Raw genomic sequence first — 17,930 nt, forward strand, 5'->3', positions numbered from 1 at the left:
GAATTAGGATTTTTAATAAATAAAGTGGAGTCTACCCGACCAATGGAAAAACCAGATTGTTCTAGAAAATTTCGTAGTCTTTCATACCACGCTCTTGGTGCTTGTTTGAGTCCATACAAAGCTCTTTTCAATTTGTAGACTTTTCTGGATATTTCTCATTTTCAAAGCCTAGAGGTTGCTCTACATAAACTTCTTCATTGATGTGTCCATTTAAGAATGCACTCTTAACATCAATTTGATATAACTTGAAGTTCATGTAACTAGCAAAAGCAAGCATCATTCGAATTGACTCTAATCGAGCCACTGGTGCATAGGTTTCATCAAAATCTATGCCTTCTTCTTGATTATAGCCTTGTGCCACTAGCCTTGCTTTATTACGAATGACTTCACTATTTTCATCCAGCTTATTTCGGAAGACCCATCTTGTTCCAATTACTGGATGATCCTTTGGTCTATCAACTAGATCCCAAACATCATTCCTAGTAAATTGGTTAAGTTCTTCAGACATGGCCAAAATCCAAAATTCATCATCACATGCCTCATTGATATTCTTTGGTTCTAATTTAGATATGAAAGCAATATTTGCAATATATGTTTTTTAATCAATGTGCAATATAATTTATTTGTTTATACAATTATATACTTTCCACACGATTTTTGAAAAGAAACAGTATGTAAAATGATGTTTCTTTTATAAATGAATGACACATCACACAAGTTCAGGAGGTTGTTGCTTTACTTTGCTTCGAGAGTAAGAAACAAACAAACTGATGTTTCCTTCATAAACGATGTGTTCGTGAGCTTAACATATAACCTGCTTCATTGCAATGGGGGTATCGATGGTGAGGAAGGAGACTTCGATAACTACACGGCTACTGACAGTGAATCAAGCATATATTTTCTAAACCGCGTTACGAGTTTCTTCAAAATTTGTCTATTTTATGTTGTATATTCGATTTGTTTTGTATACTGTAGAAAGGAATTGCAATATAATGCGATAGATCGTTTATTGAATATTCTGCTAATGTCAGTGAAACATCCACAAAAAAAGGTGCCCGAAAACTCAGCAAAGAGCTCCAAGATAACATCAAGCGGCTGCAAGATGAATTTGCAGAAGAAAACACTGATAGTACAGAAAGCTTCGAGGCAGAACTGATAAAGCTGCAGAATGTATGGGATCCCATCACCATCGATATGTTTCTACAGACAGAGAAGATGGGACCACACAATTATAACATATTTGTCATTGTTGTATCATGCGTAAACTTCAATATACTTTATGATAAATACGCCACAGTCGTGGTCTCCTTGCAAGCATTTAGGTTGAGCACATATAAGGCTTCACATGCATTCATGCCTGCAGGCTAGTGCATAAAGCTTCGCAATAGAGCTGACGAAAGGGGCAGAGCAGATGGAGCCCGCACGACTGTAGCATATTTTTCATGAAGTATATCAAAGAAAAGAAGAGAGGTTAAATATATTAGGGTTTTAGACCTGAAAAACGGGTCGGGTCGGTGATGATGGACAACCTGGACAACGGGTTTTAGGCCTGGACAATGTATTCTTTTTTTTAACAAGCGTAAAATACTAATGCCACTAAACAAATCGTTGTAAAGTTTGGCCTTTATAAATGAAAATCATAAAAGCGATTAGTATTATGTATAATAAAAATCATAATTTGCTTTTATGGTCTTACTATTGTGATTTACATAATGATTGATAAAAGGTTGAAACGATTTGTATATATGAAGGCTACGTGCTATCACGATTTATTTGATACTGATTGACTTGCAACCAATTATAATTCATTATGTAACGTAACATCCTTTGATTATATAATTCTTTCTATAACAGATCGAGAATTGTTTTTCATAGATGAAGTATCCAATCACGATGTGTATAGCCACATGCATAAAGCAGAAAAGATTTGTCCAATCACAATTTGCTTTTACGGGCTTTGACTAAACCTCATGATGAGTTTCTTCAAAATTTGTCTCTTTTATGACATATATTCGATTTATGTTGTGTACTGTAGAATGAAATTGCAATATCATTTATTGAATATTCTGCTAATGTCAGTGAAACATCCACAAAAAAAGGTGCCCAAAAACTCTACAAAGAGCTCAAAGATAACATCAACCGGCTGCAAGATGAATTTGCAGAAGAAAATACTATCAGTAATTTTGTACGTATGAAACCACTATCAGTTGTATATTTACTTATGCCACGAGTATGTAAGTTAACACGTGCATATTTGTTTCAAACAGACTATATACGATTTCGTCATGTATATTCAAAGCAACGCAACAATAAATACTATACGCGTCTTTACCCCTTATTTTATCATATATCGACTCTTTTATAAAGAGATTGTTGAAATATTCAACCTTCATTAATGAAAATCGTAAAAGCGATTACGTTGTGTACAGTGGAAATTATGATTTGCTTTTATGGTATTCCTATCGTGATTTACACAATGATTTACAATGTAAATTACGATTTATATGTATGAAGGCTACATGCTATCACGAATTGCTTGACACCGATTGACTTGCAATAAATTATAATTCATTATGTAACGTAACATTCTATGATTATATAATTCTTTTTATAATATATCATGAATTATTTTTCATAGAGAAAGTGTCCGATCACGACATGTACAACCATGGACATAAAGCGGAAGCGATTTGTCCTATCGCGATTTGCTTTTACGGACTTTGTCTATGTCAACGATATGTTCTATAACGATTTACAAATCGATTTAAGTAACAGTTGCAAACCGATATGAGTAAATCGCGACATTAGATATCGATATCGTTCATAGAGACAAACAAAGCTATATAGTTGTCGTAGTTACTAAAATATTATTTTTGTATAAAACATAAATCGATATCATGCTATACATTCCTAGTGCCTGCACCTTTATCAAGTGTACTGTTATAATCGTCTTCCTCATTATCGAATTGCAATTCTTCTGCTGGAACATTCAAGTCAAGAGTGAATCCAATGCCTGCACCCTTCTTATCATGTGCATCATTAGTGCACATGTTCACTTTTTCAGGTGTGTCATTAGTACAAATGTTCACTTCTCCATAACTTTCCAATGATTGAGATAAATCATCTTTACTGCAATCAGATGATAAGCTCACCACTGTCATAAGCAAGATATCAATCTGCGTTAGCCAGCGCATACATTTACTATGATTTATTCAAGATGCATATAACAACATATACCGATAAGGTTAAGCAAGTCAAAGAAATGATTGAATGAATCACAATATAAAAGCAACAATGATTTGTTATTTGCTTATACTATGCATCGGGTTGTTATTTACCATGCCAATAAAAGAAATGATTTGTCGTATATGTGTGTTGATGATAGCGATTCAAGTGACAACTTAATTATATCTACGATGCTGCGAAGCGATTTTAATAGAAATCGCTAAATGAGCAGCAATTTGAATACAAAAATCGCTACCGCAAGCGCGCAACAATGTATTTTTGCATACACATGTTTTAAAATTCTTTCTACAAATATCTTACAAATCGATACTAGAAAACACATAATATCTTACAAATCGATATACATATCGCATAATATATTACAAATCGATATACATATCGCATAATATATTACAAATCGATATGACAATTTAGCATAATAGCTTACAAATCGACAATACAAAACACATAATATCTTACAAATCGATATACATATCGCAAAATATAATACAAATCGATACAAAAATTTAGCATAATAGCTTACAAATCGATATTAACAAAGAAAATAATATCTCACAAATCGGTAGTATGTTACTAAAATCGTAATTTATGATACATTGCATATACTGAGTGAATGGACGATACCAGCTGGAGTAGATGCCCTTCCTCGCATCTGTAAACAAGCATTGTTGTCAATATGTCCTAGCGTCTTACAAATATCTTTAATTTTCCAACCATTGAAAAAAAAAGATCCACCTGCAATAACAAAACAACGCCTTAATGACACTCACAATGACATACGTTCTTTAACAATATCATGATGACATGAAAATGTACTCACTATGCCTTAATGACACTTGTTGGAATGTTTGTGCGTCATTGCTTTTTTCATGCTGCCTAACAAAAACGAAAAAGAAGAGAAGCCTATAAAAAGAGATGGCCGACAAATCCCCCTATGACGCCTACCAATGATCGAACCAGTTGATCGATTTATAGTTATCTCCACGAAGTAGGAACAAACCCGAGAATGTTTTGTAAGACAAGGCAGGAACGAGAAGGCAACAATGTGTTGTAACACAATCTAAAAACGAAGGCGGGAACCTGGACTCGAGACGACGTCAAAGGCTGCTCCGATGACAGCAAACGGCGGTAAATAGTGTGTCGTCAAAATGAGTTCCTGTTACAGCAGATGGTGCATCGTCAAAGGGTGATTCACTGGCAGCATAGGAGTTTACTGCTTAGGGTAAAAACGAAACATTTGTACTTTTTGAAGAGCTAAGATCATCCTCCCTTTCCTGGATGGAGGACTTTTTTATTTTTTTCTCAAACCGTCGTTTCATGGTGAGAATGGCGAGAAAGGGTACTTAAGTCTTTGCAACAATAGTGTGACTCTGATGCTAAGTAATGCCGATATACACGGGGATATGAGCCCCACGTGCTAATATATGTGGTGCTCATTGGGACTCCGAACATGCACTGTAGCAAACAGTGCGTCTTGGGGGGGAGAACACACGACACCCTCCCCCTGACGGGGGTTGAACTATAGTCGTTCTGGTTCATTTCCGAACCGTGCTGCCCACTCGAGGTCTAGTCAAAGACCCAGTCGAGTCTTCGTCTGCTGTTGTCCTCTCTCTCTCTCTCTCTCTCTCTCTCTCTTATAAGAACGGATAAAGCAACCGTCTTCTCTTCGATGAATGACAACAGGAGATGGTGGTTATTTTAGGCGCTACAAAGATGGTGGTGGTAGTGGGCACCATTGCCCCACATTTTGGATCTCGCAAGCTCACCACCATCTCTGCATCACTCTCTTCTCGTCTCGTTCCCTGCCCACTTGATCTGATGAGTTGGGTCAGAAGGGAAGGGGGTTTCGTGCACCAGAGTCTGAGGATTGGTGGTGGTGATTCTTCTGCTGGCTTGAATTTGGTTGCTTCTGAGGAAATCCCAAGTGGGTGTGATCTCATTCGTCTCCCCAGCCATCTTCCTCTCTCCTTCGACCCTCTCGAGTTCCTCCATGATGGGTCACACTCTCTTCTCATCCAACTTGCTTCAAAAGTACCTGGTAAGCTCTTCATCGGATGCTTCTTTATTTGTGAAAAAATATGCATCTTCTTCTTAACGAGTAACAAGTGTTCAGTAAAAGGTACGCATTTCTGCTAATAAGTGGAAGCTCATTGGTAGTTCTCTAGAAGCAGCAAAGTGTTAGTTTTTATTCTTGCACTTACATGAGAAAGACAGCAACTTGGACATAGTTGAACCTGCTATACACCAATCACAACTGGTTGCGCTGGTGAAGATTCAAATATGGTTATGCAGTAAAAAATTTCAGCATTTGTCCAATCATATAATGAAGGCATTCATGAATCTAATGTTGCTCTTTGACTGCATCAAGTGCTGTAAAGGCAGAAATTTTAGAACCTGGCCGTGTGAATGTTGAAACCATTGTCAGGCCTTCCAGGGCATGACATCCTCTTAAAAAGTCGGCAAGCTTTATGACATTTTCTGCTGCACCTCATGAAGAAAAGAATATGTGGAATATCAATCCAATAGGATTTCATCCTCGATAGGTAGAGGTTATAAACAAATACATGCATGCACTTTGAATGCGACATTGGAGAGCTTATCGCTAGACCACCGATTAAAAATTTTGTTGGGTTCTAATACGTGTACAAGATGAAGCCATAGTGTCTTCAGGGATAAGGACTAATGTGGATTTTTTCAGCACCTAAGCCAAACTCTTAAAGAATTCTTTAAACATCATGAAAAGGTTGGCCTTACGTAAATCCAAATATTTCTAAAAGAAAACAGTTGGGAATCGAGGGCCTTATCTTTTGGCATTAGGGAAATTGCCTGCTTGATTTCCACCTCTTTGAAAGTTAACTAGCCAATTTCTGTCCTTTGGCTGATATAAGGGGAGATTATTGCTTTTTAGGTGGCCAGAACACATACATACTTTTTGAAGCAAAAGAGTCAAATCAAAATAATGAGAGGCATTATTGTTTCACTCCTAATTAAATTTAGGTAATTAATTGGTTACCTTCTTATGTGGTGATCTATTTGAAGTAGTATACATTGAACAACCATTGTGGTTCTTGCAGGGCAATCCTCAAATAGAAATTGTTTGTCTGGAAAAGGTTATCTATGGTTTTAACATGCCTTAGAACATAGCTTGATGCCTTTAGTGTGTATTTGCATCTACTGATGCCCCATGTTATATTCCCATGCTTTTGTAATTGCTCCTTGTGATGTAAAGATTCTTTTCTTTATTAGATCATCACATGATATATACAAAACACTATGACCGTTTGGGATTTGAAGCAAGACCATGGACATGATTTGAATGGCTTGGTGGGTAACATGCAACTAAACAATCTAGATAATAACTTGTTGCTGACATAATTGTAAATTATCAAATTTTATGAGATATGTTCTTATTCTCCTATAATTGCTTCTTCTTGTCATAATGGTCTTTTGAATTTCTATTAGTTGATTATTTCTCACTATTTATATATTTGTCGAGTAACTTTCACTTTGTTGTTGATGTTGTCCTTTTCTTTTCCCTTTCAAACACTTTTAAATGGAAGGGAATAAGTTTATGTTCTTTAACTCTCTGAGTATTGCATAAAAACACTTGGATTCCATTCTTGTTTATGGTCTGACTTGTTATTTATTCTTCGCCTTTTGAGATTGTCTTGTTATTCAGCCAGTGCTACAGTCCTGCTTTCTGTTTCTGAATTACATAAAAGCAGCTTCATTTATTGATATTTATAATTTCAAAATTACATTCATAATTCAATTTAAGATACACTACATTCCTTATTCCTTTGGCATAATGTTGATATATTTTGAGTGTGGAATCTTTTGAACTTTATTGTTTTTTGCATATTTTATATCACTAATTACAGGTACATAAGTGGTTGTCAATGTAAATGTTATTGGCGGAAACATTAATGTTTCTCTCTAATGAATCCTATACTTTTGTGTTTGAATGATCTGTTCTAAAAATGCCTCATCCCTTGCCAATTTTTAGACTGAGAACAACTAAGATGGTTGCCTAAAAATTAAAAAGTAGATCATACTTAATTGTATATTATTTATTGGATCTAATACACATGGATAGATAGATGCTTGCTACCTTCTAGTTCAAGAAGGCTCATAGAAGACTGGTTAACAAACACTTGTTTTTTCACTTAAGCAAAATGTCAAAACATAACGTGATTGTGAATTCAATACAAAAACAGCTAATTAAGCTTGAAAAATGGTGTGATCCTGTAGTGCAAGATCATCATGAATCCAACATGAAAGACATTAGTTGGGCACTGCTTTGCTCTTGACTGTAATGTTCCATTTTCTCCCATTTCTTATTAGTAGCATGCTGAATTCTTGATATCTAGCTTTGATAATGGCTATATTTTGCAAGTTACGTTGGATTGAATTTTTGATGATGTTTGGAGCGTCTGTCAGAGGAACTCTGGGCAATGAAATTGGGATTAAGACTTCTTCAAGAAAGAGCAACTGTGGGATCATTCTGGTGGCCGTACATTAGTAATTTGCCAGAAGCATTTAGCACACCTATTTTCCTCTTAGGGGATGATATAAAGAACCTGCATTATGCTCCCATTATTCACCAGGTATATGGAATATGTTATCGTGGCCTCACTTATGCAAATACAATTGAATTTGTTCATGATATGCTGGATTATAGTTCCTTGTTGGCCACATTTCTGTAATTCTTCAAGGATAATTATGGTATTTCACAACTCATTGCAGTTTAGAGAAATGATTATTTCCCTTATTTATTTTGTATAAAATTCAGAATTCAAGGAATTTTCTGCCAAAATATTTGTGGACCAGTTGTTAATGTATGTGAATTGCACATAGAAAGGCAAGTTCCTTTATTTTCTTCTAACTTACATGGTATCTGACTTAGGTCAACAAAAGATGTCGCTTTCTACTTGATTTTGACCTGGAAGTCAAGCATACACTTGAAAATGTGGCATCCAAGAACCATCCTTTCAGAGGTCAAGATGTTGATTCATCTTCTCTTGGCTGGGCGATGTCTGCTGTTTCAACTAGGGCATTTCGGTTACATGGTAAAACTCTGGCAAGTGGCACAAAAAGCGACATGCCAATGCTTCTTCCTCTTATTGATATGTGCAACCATAGCTTTCAACCTAATGCTGAAATTATTCAGGAGCAAGATGTAAAAAGTCCAGAAGTAATAGTTAAGGTGTGCTTCATCTTTAATCCTTCACTTTTTTGCTGTTTGGTTTTTGTTCCGTGGTTCACGATATCATTAAATCATATACTTTATGATCATACTCATAGACCTGCTAAATCATTTTTTATCTTTAATCTTTTTTCCTTTTTTTGCTCTTTGAGAAAAAAGTTTAAGTTGGTTTTTCCTCATACTAGTGTTTATGGCTATTTTAGCCTACCTTATACTCTTCTCCAAAACAAAAGATTTTATTCTATGACCTAATATATATAAAAAGTGATTTTTTGAATTTTCCTTTTCTGAATCTATCCGTATCTTCAGCTTGCATCTCTAGCTTTGAGATGCATCTTTTAGATGCTTGAATGTTATGGATAAATTGATAATGGATTCACCTCAATTTTCCATGAGCTATTTCTATATTGGAGTACTATATTTGAAGAGTTCCTTCTCTGTGTTTATTTATTTTCCCACTATTTCTTGATAACTTTGGGATGAGCTTTCAACCATCACTAGGATTTTTGTCCACTGAGTTGGAGTATCACTTTGTTGAGAATTATAATCTACAGTTTCACATGTAATATTCTGCATAGACTTGTTTTCATGGACACAAGTGCAAGTTTCTGTCTTCGAAACCCTGTCCCATATGCTACATTTATTTTGTTAAATTAATCCTGATGAAACCACTTTTAAACAGCCATGCATGATTAACATTAACAAAATCAATGAATCCTCGGGTATGGTGAAAGCCTTAGATATGAAATTCACTGTTTATTTCATGCTTGTGCAAGGAGAAGAGAACTTAGTAGAAAATTATGCGACTAAAATTTGAGTTTCATTTTATCTGGGAACACAACACTATGTTTGAGAAACTGTGTGGCACAGCTCAATTTTGAAGAACCATTTGGGATATAAGATGGTTATCTCTTGTTGCTTAAGATTGTGGTATTTAAGACATCAAAGGGCATCTCAAGGAGAAATGGCGAGAAAACCATTATTTTTAGGGTATTTTGGGCATTCTACACATTGCTTCAAATCAGTGTGCACTTAGGATTAGGTAAAAATGTGATTTAATTAGTTTTAGTTTGGGAGTTTCATTTTGCCTATGAAATTTGTTCAATATGAATCTAGATTTAAGCCGTATAAACTACAAAGTTTTCTTGATGAATCCTCTGAAAGATGGCTTTCCTGTTAAAATGTATCATTCAACCTTTGTAATATTATATATATTTTATATATATAAAGGATAATACATATTCATATACTGTATATATGCATATGTATTATCCTAATTATATATATAAAATATATATTTTACTATTTATAGGCATAGAGGTAGTTTAGACATTTCACAGTTTTACGCATATTCCATTCGGAATATGTTTGTAATTTAATTTTATATTTTCTTTTTTTATTTTTCTCCTTTTTTTGGGTTTGCGCCACCTAGGGAGGCTCCCCAAAGAGTCACTGGGGAGCCCCCAACGGTCACAAATGTGACCGTTGGGGGCTCCCAACGACTCCTTTGGGAGCCCCCTTTGTGGCTCCTCTCTTGTGTTATAAATAGAGGTCTCCTTGTATTTCCTTACTCCTTGGAGGAACTTATGCTCCATTGTATAGGGTTTTTTACCCTCTTCTTCTTATTTCTTCAATAATATTCAACTTATGACTTTATGTCATATTTACCCCTTTTATGGGTTTATGTATTAGCACATGATGTGCTTGTGTTGTTCCCTTGAGTGGGTATATTCGCACTTAATGTGCATGTGTATGGGTTCATTATCAAACCTAAAGTATTCAAAGTCACTTTCTAACATGGTATCAGAGCTCGGTTGAGATCGAGTTGCTCTTTGGTGCATCGGGAAACGTAGTATTCAAGAAATTTTTAAAGAAAAATGGTGAAGTATTCATTTCTCTCTCTTTTCTTTCTTAAAGTTATTCGGTATGCATTCTATTTTTTTAAGTATTGTATGAAGAATTTAATATGTTTTTTTATGTGTACTCTTTGTCATTATGTCTTTTTATAAAAATTTGAGTTACTTGATACTCTATTGAATCTTTTTCGTATACATACTTTTTTCGTATGTTTTTCTTTGAAAATTTTTAAATGATAACTTGTTTGGCGAAAAATTAGATATATGATTGCTCAAAACTTGATTTAATGAGTCGGTAAAAATTTATGACCATTGGAGCTTTGAATTTATATTTTAAACCTAACTTTGTTTATAAGAATACCTTTTATATGAATGGTAAGTCTTTAAAGAAAGGTATGTTAAGATTAAAATGTTTGTGAGGTGTAGTTTTTTTTGAAAAATGCTTGACATATATGAAAAATTTCTTAATAAGTTTTGATTCACTTTCCTAATGTGTCCTTTTTATATGAGCAACATTTAATTAAGAAGGTTTTTTTTTTCCGGTTGAATTAAGTTTTAAAATAGTCTTAATGGAATATGGCGATTTTCTTTGCATCTTTATACTCTTAAAAGATTTTTCAATTTGATTTAAAGAGCTTGTCTCATTATAAAATTTATGGTCTTCACTAATGTTTGTTGCGTACTTATTGCATTAGGAGTTGGTAATAATCTATTAAGTCATGTTTTTTGATAAAACTTAAGAGTTTTGAATTTTTCCTCGATAAATGTTTAATTTTATAGATTTATGCCATAGTACAATCTTACTTTATCATAAGGTTTTTTAATAAATCTATTATTCTTCTTTGTTGGGATTTCTCCCACTTTAGTGGAGTTTTCCCCTTCTTTGGGAATTTTGTGTGTTTTTTGAGCTCTCTTTAAGGAACCTTTCGGTCCTTATAATCTTCTTGTGAGTATATACTCTTTTATGAAGATTTCATGGTTGTTGTGAGAAGATTGGTTGTGAGCATCATTTTTTAAGTTACAATAGTGGATTTCATAAGATTTTCAAACTTCACCATCTTTATGAATGCCTATATTGGCCTAAGTTTGTTATTTGCTCATTCAAGATTATTGTCATTTAAAAATCTTGCATTGCATAAAAGTGTATCTATTATCATTTGGTGTGCAATTGATTGCACTTTATATCTATCATAGTTGAGGCTTGTTTTTGACTTTTTCCAAATCAGTTTTTACGCATGATGTTGCTTAATATTTCATAAATTGTGTTAGTTGCATAATAAGTCTTTTTTGTATAAATGACTTCTTTTGAAGATTAAGCATAATTCAGATTTATGCAAAATTTTTGTTGTAAAGCATATTATTGTGATTGATTATATTGGACCTTTGATTCAATTTTTAATCGGTCCTCTTTTCTTTGAAAAATGATTCTTAAAGTGTTTATTGCCTTTTTGTGGCATTTATATTTGCCCATCACATGTTATTTAATGCATCACTTGTTTGGCCTTATTATTGTTTTATTAGAGATGTTTGTTGAGGTGAGTTATGGGCACCTCGTGTTATATCATTCTAGATTGTCCACTTGCTATATTATAGATGGTGATTGAGGTGAGTTATGAGCACCTTAGGACTCTAGAATGATTTGGTATATGATCTCTAATTATGAGTGTGTCACTCATTGTTATGTCATTTTAGTTTGTCCACTTACCATATTATAGATGGTGGTTGAGGTGAGTTATGGGCACCTTGGGACTTTAGAATGATTTGGTATATGAGTGTGCTACTAGTTTAATGTTGGCCATTGATCTTATGGATGCTCTTATTTATATATAAATGTGATGGATATATGATGTTTAAAACCTTAAATGTTTTAAGGTATATTAAAATCAAGGTTTTGGGGTTATTACCCAACCTTTTATTGTTTATGAATCATATGAGTGCATTTGCACATTTATGTTTTGTGCTTTTGTGCACAAGTGTTCTTGGTGTGTGTATATTCACACATTTTATTTCAAAATGATTTTGTTATGGGTATTCTTTTTTTGAAGAATATTGTTTCAAGGTTTTATTTATATATTTGTCATTACAAGTTTTATTGCCTCAAAAGTCTTCTCCTTTTATGCCCCTTATCTAAGTGTCATCATATGTAGACAAGAATTTTATTACACCTTCGTGTGTTGGTAGCCCTTTGTTGGTTTTTGCTCTCTTGGTCTAGTAGCTGAACACACTTGTCTTGAGTGTTATTTTATGTAGACAAGGCACGTTGATTCACACCATGGTGTGTGATTTTAGTCCATGTTGACGTTTGTGTCCTTGTTCTAGTCGCTGAGATGTATGCCCATGGTTGTCTTATTTCACTCATTTCAAGTGCCATCTTATGTAGACAAGAGATGTATTGTGTTTTAGCCCATGGTTGGCTTGTTACTCTTGTTCTAGTAGCTGAACATACTTGGTTTTGAGTGTATTTTTACGTAGACAAGAGATGCTTTTGGTCCATGTTGGCGTGTATTCTCTTGTTCTTGTCGTAGATGCACTCATTTCAAGTATTATTATATGTAGACAAGAGGTTCTTTTGCACACCTTTGTGTGTGTCTTTGGCCTTTAATGGCATTATATTTATATTCTTGATCTAGTAGCTTATACACTTGATTTATGAGTTTTGGAGGACTAATGAGGTAGTGGTTTGTAATGGATGAACTATTGTTGAAATTTGCAAAATTTCATTCATGACTTTGTTTTAAGATATTCAAGTGAATCATATTTTTGATATGCATATTTTAAAATCAAGTTGATTTTTTGGCATTTAATCTATATATTAAGTGCTTATGGTTCTTTGGCCACTTTTGTATGCAAAATGTGTTTTTGTCAATTGAGTGAGACTTTCCTAAATGGGTAAGATTCTCTACTCAAATAACACTCTTCGTTTTGCCTCGTAAATGGATTTAAAACCTTGTGAACTCTTGTGTTTATTTTGTCTAAAGTATGCTTGGAGACTTCGTTTCTCTTGTTTGGCACTTCATTACATGTTTGAAGCATGTTCATTAATGATTCCTTTAAGTATTAATTCATTTCATGATAATATATGCATATGCTCTTTATGGTCTTTTAGGATCTCATTCAATAAAACATATGTAACTTATGCATCTTCGTAGGCTTACTGTGGTGTCCCTTAGAGGACCATTGTGTTATTCCCTATTATGGGGTTATGTTTGTCAAATGTTGGACCTTATGAATGCATTATGCATTCTTGCAATTCATTTCCGCATAATTTGCTTCTGCTCACCATTTAACATGATATATAATTTTGAAATCTTGATTTTTCTAAATTTTCCTTATGCTAAAGTAATTATTTTATCATGTGATCTTGCATAAATATAATTTTGCACCTTGTTAGGAATGTTCAATTTGAGTAAAGTGCAAAGATATTTTTTACTTGTTCTTTGTTGTTGTTTCACAGGATCTTGAAGATAAGTGAAAAATGAAGTACCTTGGATAGATCATGGAAGGTGCTCATCGTTAAAGACGTTGGAGGAAGACATTTGCATTTTCAATGGCATTCAGACTGAAGGCTCTTGAAGCCTTGAGATTCTTCCTCTTGCTTTCTTCAATCTTTTCGTTCCCCCACGCAAAGTTTGAGGGGGGTGTTAAAATGTATCATTTAACCTTTGTAATATTATATATATTTTATATATATAAAGGATAGTACATATTCATATACTGTATATATGCATATGTATTATCCTAATTATATATATAAAATATATATTTCTCTATTTATAGGCATAGGGGTAGTTTAGACATTTCACAGTTTTACGCATATTCCATTTGGAATATGTTTGTAATTTAATTTTATATTTTCTTTTTTTATTTTTCTCCTTTTTTTGGGTTTGCGCCACCTAGGGAGGCTCCCAACGACTCCTTTGGGAGCCCCCTTTGTGGCTCCTCTCTTGTGTTATAAATAGAGGTCTCCCCCTTGTATTTCCTTACTCTTTGGAGGAGCTTATGCTCCATTGTGTAGGGTTTTTTACCCTCTTCTTCTTATTTCTTCAATAATATTCAACTTATGACTTTATGTCATATTTACCCCTTTTATGGGGTTATGTATTAGCACATGATGTGCTTGTGTTGTTCCCTTGAGTGGGTATATTCGCACTTAATGTGCATGTGTATGGGTTCATTATCGAACCTAAAGTATTCAAAGTCACTTTCTAACATTTCCTACACCCTATTTATCACCATTAGCGACTCCTGAAGCTGTGAATCTTTTCAATTCACAGGTGAATTTTGCATAAAAGGATCAAATTTACTCCACGGAGTCTAACCAAACAAATTTAAAGCAAGGTAACAAACAGATGAAATCAATGAAAAAAAACTTTTCTTTGAAATTTGTATCCTAAGTGCAAGCAAAACTGTGGAAGTACTGATACATATGGAGAGTATAGCATGGACACAAGGAGATGTAACTATTTGCAAGGAATGATGCTAGAAATTTTATATGGTGGACTATGAAATAACTCTATCCCTATGTTACAAGGACATGACTGGAAGGCCCATGAACCCGTGTCGACATGCCTGGACACGAGTACGTGTACCAGGTGTGGCATGGGTACGTACTGGATCAGGTCGGGTCCATCAGGACCCCACCCAAATATCAAACTTTTTATTTATTTGATAGTCGGTCAAAGTGCAAGGGGAAAGAAGAAAAGAAAGAAAGAAGAAGAAGAAGAAGAAGAAGAAGAAGAAGAAAGGAAAAGGAGAAAAAGAAGAAAAAAAGCGAGACAAGGAAGAAGAAAGACGAAGAGAAAGAGGACGAAGAATAAGGAGAGAGAAAGTACCCTTCTTCTTCTTCATCTTCTCTGCATCACCTTCTCGAATGAGAGAGAGAGAGAGAGAGAGAGAGAGAGAGAGAGAGAGAGAGAGAGAGAGAGAGAGAGAGAGAGAGAGACCCCTTTTTGTCCTCTCTCCCTTACGTGTCCACCACCCCCAACTCACTTAAACAAAAAAACTTAATCCCCCTCTCCCCCATTCCAAAAATTTCAAATCAACCCCGTAATCATTTAACATAAAAACCTTTGTATTCAGGATTTTTTATTATAAATCTTTGATATGGACCTTAATATCAATCCACACCTGATCCAAATCCAAACTATATATATATATCCGTATCCCCGTACCTGCATTTTTTGAAACTGCCGTGTAGTATCCTCCGTACCCGCACCTGTACCCATGTGACATAGCTCTGTCCAAAGAGAATAGGCTCAGATCCATACAATTTAAGAACTGGAGCTGTCTGAGCCAGTGTTGGAGAGGGATGAGAGAGGTGATGGGAGTGGAGAAGAAAATGGGAGATAGAGGCTGGAGTTGTCAACTACATCCTTATGAGGATGTTGAAAATGACCTATCTCCACCCCTTTCTCTACTCTTAACACCATTCTTTTCTCCTAAAACAGGGTTCCCCAACACTTGTAGATGGTATTAATTAAACCCTCATTAAATACCATCTCCCCTCCCATCTCTGGCTCCCAAATAGAGACTTATCGTATTGCGAGTCAGCCAAAATGAAGACCTTGTCAAAACCTATTTAACTTGATCCAGATGTTATTTGATTTCATTATGGATCAAATTAAACTTGAATCAAGACATTGCAATGTTGCTTGGGAGCCAATTTGAACTTAAAACCTTAATTTTTTTTCCAGCTACTTTAAACGGGCATGATCAGCCAATTACTACCATGAATCAAGTTATGCTTGGAAAAATTCATTGAGAGGAAGATCTAACCTGACAAATTTAAAACCACAAGCTTAATGAGAAATTCTCAGCCTATGTAGTCAAAGGCGCCGACTAGGCGCCTAGTCGGGCGAGTCGAAGGAAAATCTAGGCACCTAGTCGGGAAAATTGGTACCCTGCAACTTTTTATGTGCATTTTTTGTTTTTTTTTTTAAATTAATTTGTTGTGTGTTTGTTTATGTAGATGTGACATTGAATTGTTGTGTGTTTGTTTATGTATGTAGATGTGTCTTAATTTTTTGTCAGGTTTTGTAATATAATAGGTTTACTATGCAGCTATGCTTCACGGTAGTGATATTTTGTACTTTGTGCATTTATTGATTAATTTTATGTTGGATACATCTTTGTTGTTAGTCTTAATAATATTTGGGCAAGTTTTGTAATATAACATGTTTACTATACGTGACGATAGCAATATGTTATGCTTCATGCATTTGTTGTTGATTAATTTTATGTAGGATACATGTTTGCTGTTAGTTTTAGCACTTTGTTTTAAGAATTTAGATTATTTTTAAATTATCTCGCAATTGTTGATAGTTGTTTGCTTATTCAATTGTTTTTAATACTTGGGCAGGTTTTGTAATGTTCGACATGTTTTTTTTTAGTCAATTGCTTATTGTTGATTGATTTTATGTTGCATACATGTTTGTTACTAATTTTAGCATTTCATTTGCATATTTTTTATATGTTTATATTTTTTTAATTAAGGTACCAACTAATCTGCCTAGTCCCGCCTAGTCTCTAACTAGGCTTTTTAGGGGTCCACCGAGTAGGCATCACCTAGCACTTTTGACTACATAGTTCTCAGCTCATTCGTATCAAAAAACTTAATGAGAAAATCTTCTAATCTATAACCACCTAACATGAATTTGGCTATGAAATAGTTGACCTAGTCTTACATGACTCAATCTAAATCAAGTTCATAATCCGTTTCTCTTAAATAAATATTCTTGGAAGATTTTCAAATTTGTTGTTTTCTTTATTGAAAAAAATCTCACCAAATGTAGACAAATTAAATAAATAAAGAACAAATATTGCTGATTAACTCAAATATATCGTGATAAATTTTCTTTGTGCTCATATATAATAGTAAAACTGTGACATCTTCAGTACATTGTGATTTTATTGGGGTTTCGTACATCCCTCAAAATATCACAGCTTTGTTTTTGAAATTTGTTGCACAGGCCCAAATTGGTTGAATCTGAAGTACCATTTGTGCTCAAGACATCGGAACAATTACTGGATATTTGACCAAGGTTCAATAGTAACATTTATGTGGATCGTGCTGCATATTTCTTATTGGGATGGAAATACCAGTGCAAACTCTGCCCCTGGTTATGTCAAAATGAGACACCATTTAGAGGGCATGTTATGGATGGCACGAGTTGGACATGGTTGTTAAAATATATATATATATATATATATATATATATATATATATATATATATATATATATATATATATATATATATATATATATATATATATATACAACAACTACGCCTTCATCCCAAAACAATTGGGGTCGGCGATATGAACCAAAAAAGAAAATCATTCTGGCAGAGGCATTTGTCTTTTCACATGTAATTATAGCTGTTTATTAGAAACAACTGTATTTTCCTTTTCTTTATTTTCTGATCTTTTTTTCCTTTTTCTTTTGTTTTTTGTTTTTTCCTTACCATTGGGGGCCCCACTCCATAGAGTCGTTGGGGCCCCAACGTCTCTATGAAGGGTGCTCCCAATGGCCTCCTTCGTTATTGTTGTATGTAAATAGGGAAGGTGTTCCTCCTATATTATTCAATGCTTTTTAAGCATATTATTAATAATATCTTATTCT

General features: G+C 34.2%; 1 protein-coding gene across 2 annotated transcripts in view; it reads left to right on the forward strand.

The window, feature by feature from the left end:
• The first annotated feature begins 4,913 nt into the window (after nucleotides 1-4,913).
• The window catches only part of LOC149812043 (Rubisco methyltransferase family protein), a 59,555-nt gene continuing 46,538 nt past the window's right edge, over nucleotides 4,914-17,930 (forward strand). For both annotated transcript variants that reach the window (XM_089993936.1, XM_089993937.1), the window contains exons 1-3: nucleotides 4,914-5,284; nucleotides 7,687-7,853; nucleotides 8,153-8,452. In XM_089993936.1, coding sequence (XP_089850062.1) covers nucleotides 4,933-5,284; nucleotides 7,687-7,853; nucleotides 8,153-8,452 — 819 coding nt within the window. In that variant the 5' untranslated portion in view covers nucleotides 4,914-4,932. The remainder of the gene's footprint in view (nucleotides 5,285-7,686; nucleotides 7,854-8,152; nucleotides 8,453-17,930) is intronic.

Source organism: Nuphar pumila, chromosome 17, assembly GCF_984573655.1.
Source record: "Nuphar pumila chromosome 17, dmNupPumi1.hap1.1, whole genome shotgun sequence".
NCBI lineage: Eukaryota > Viridiplantae > Streptophyta > Magnoliopsida > Nymphaeales > Nymphaeaceae > Nuphar > Nuphar pumila.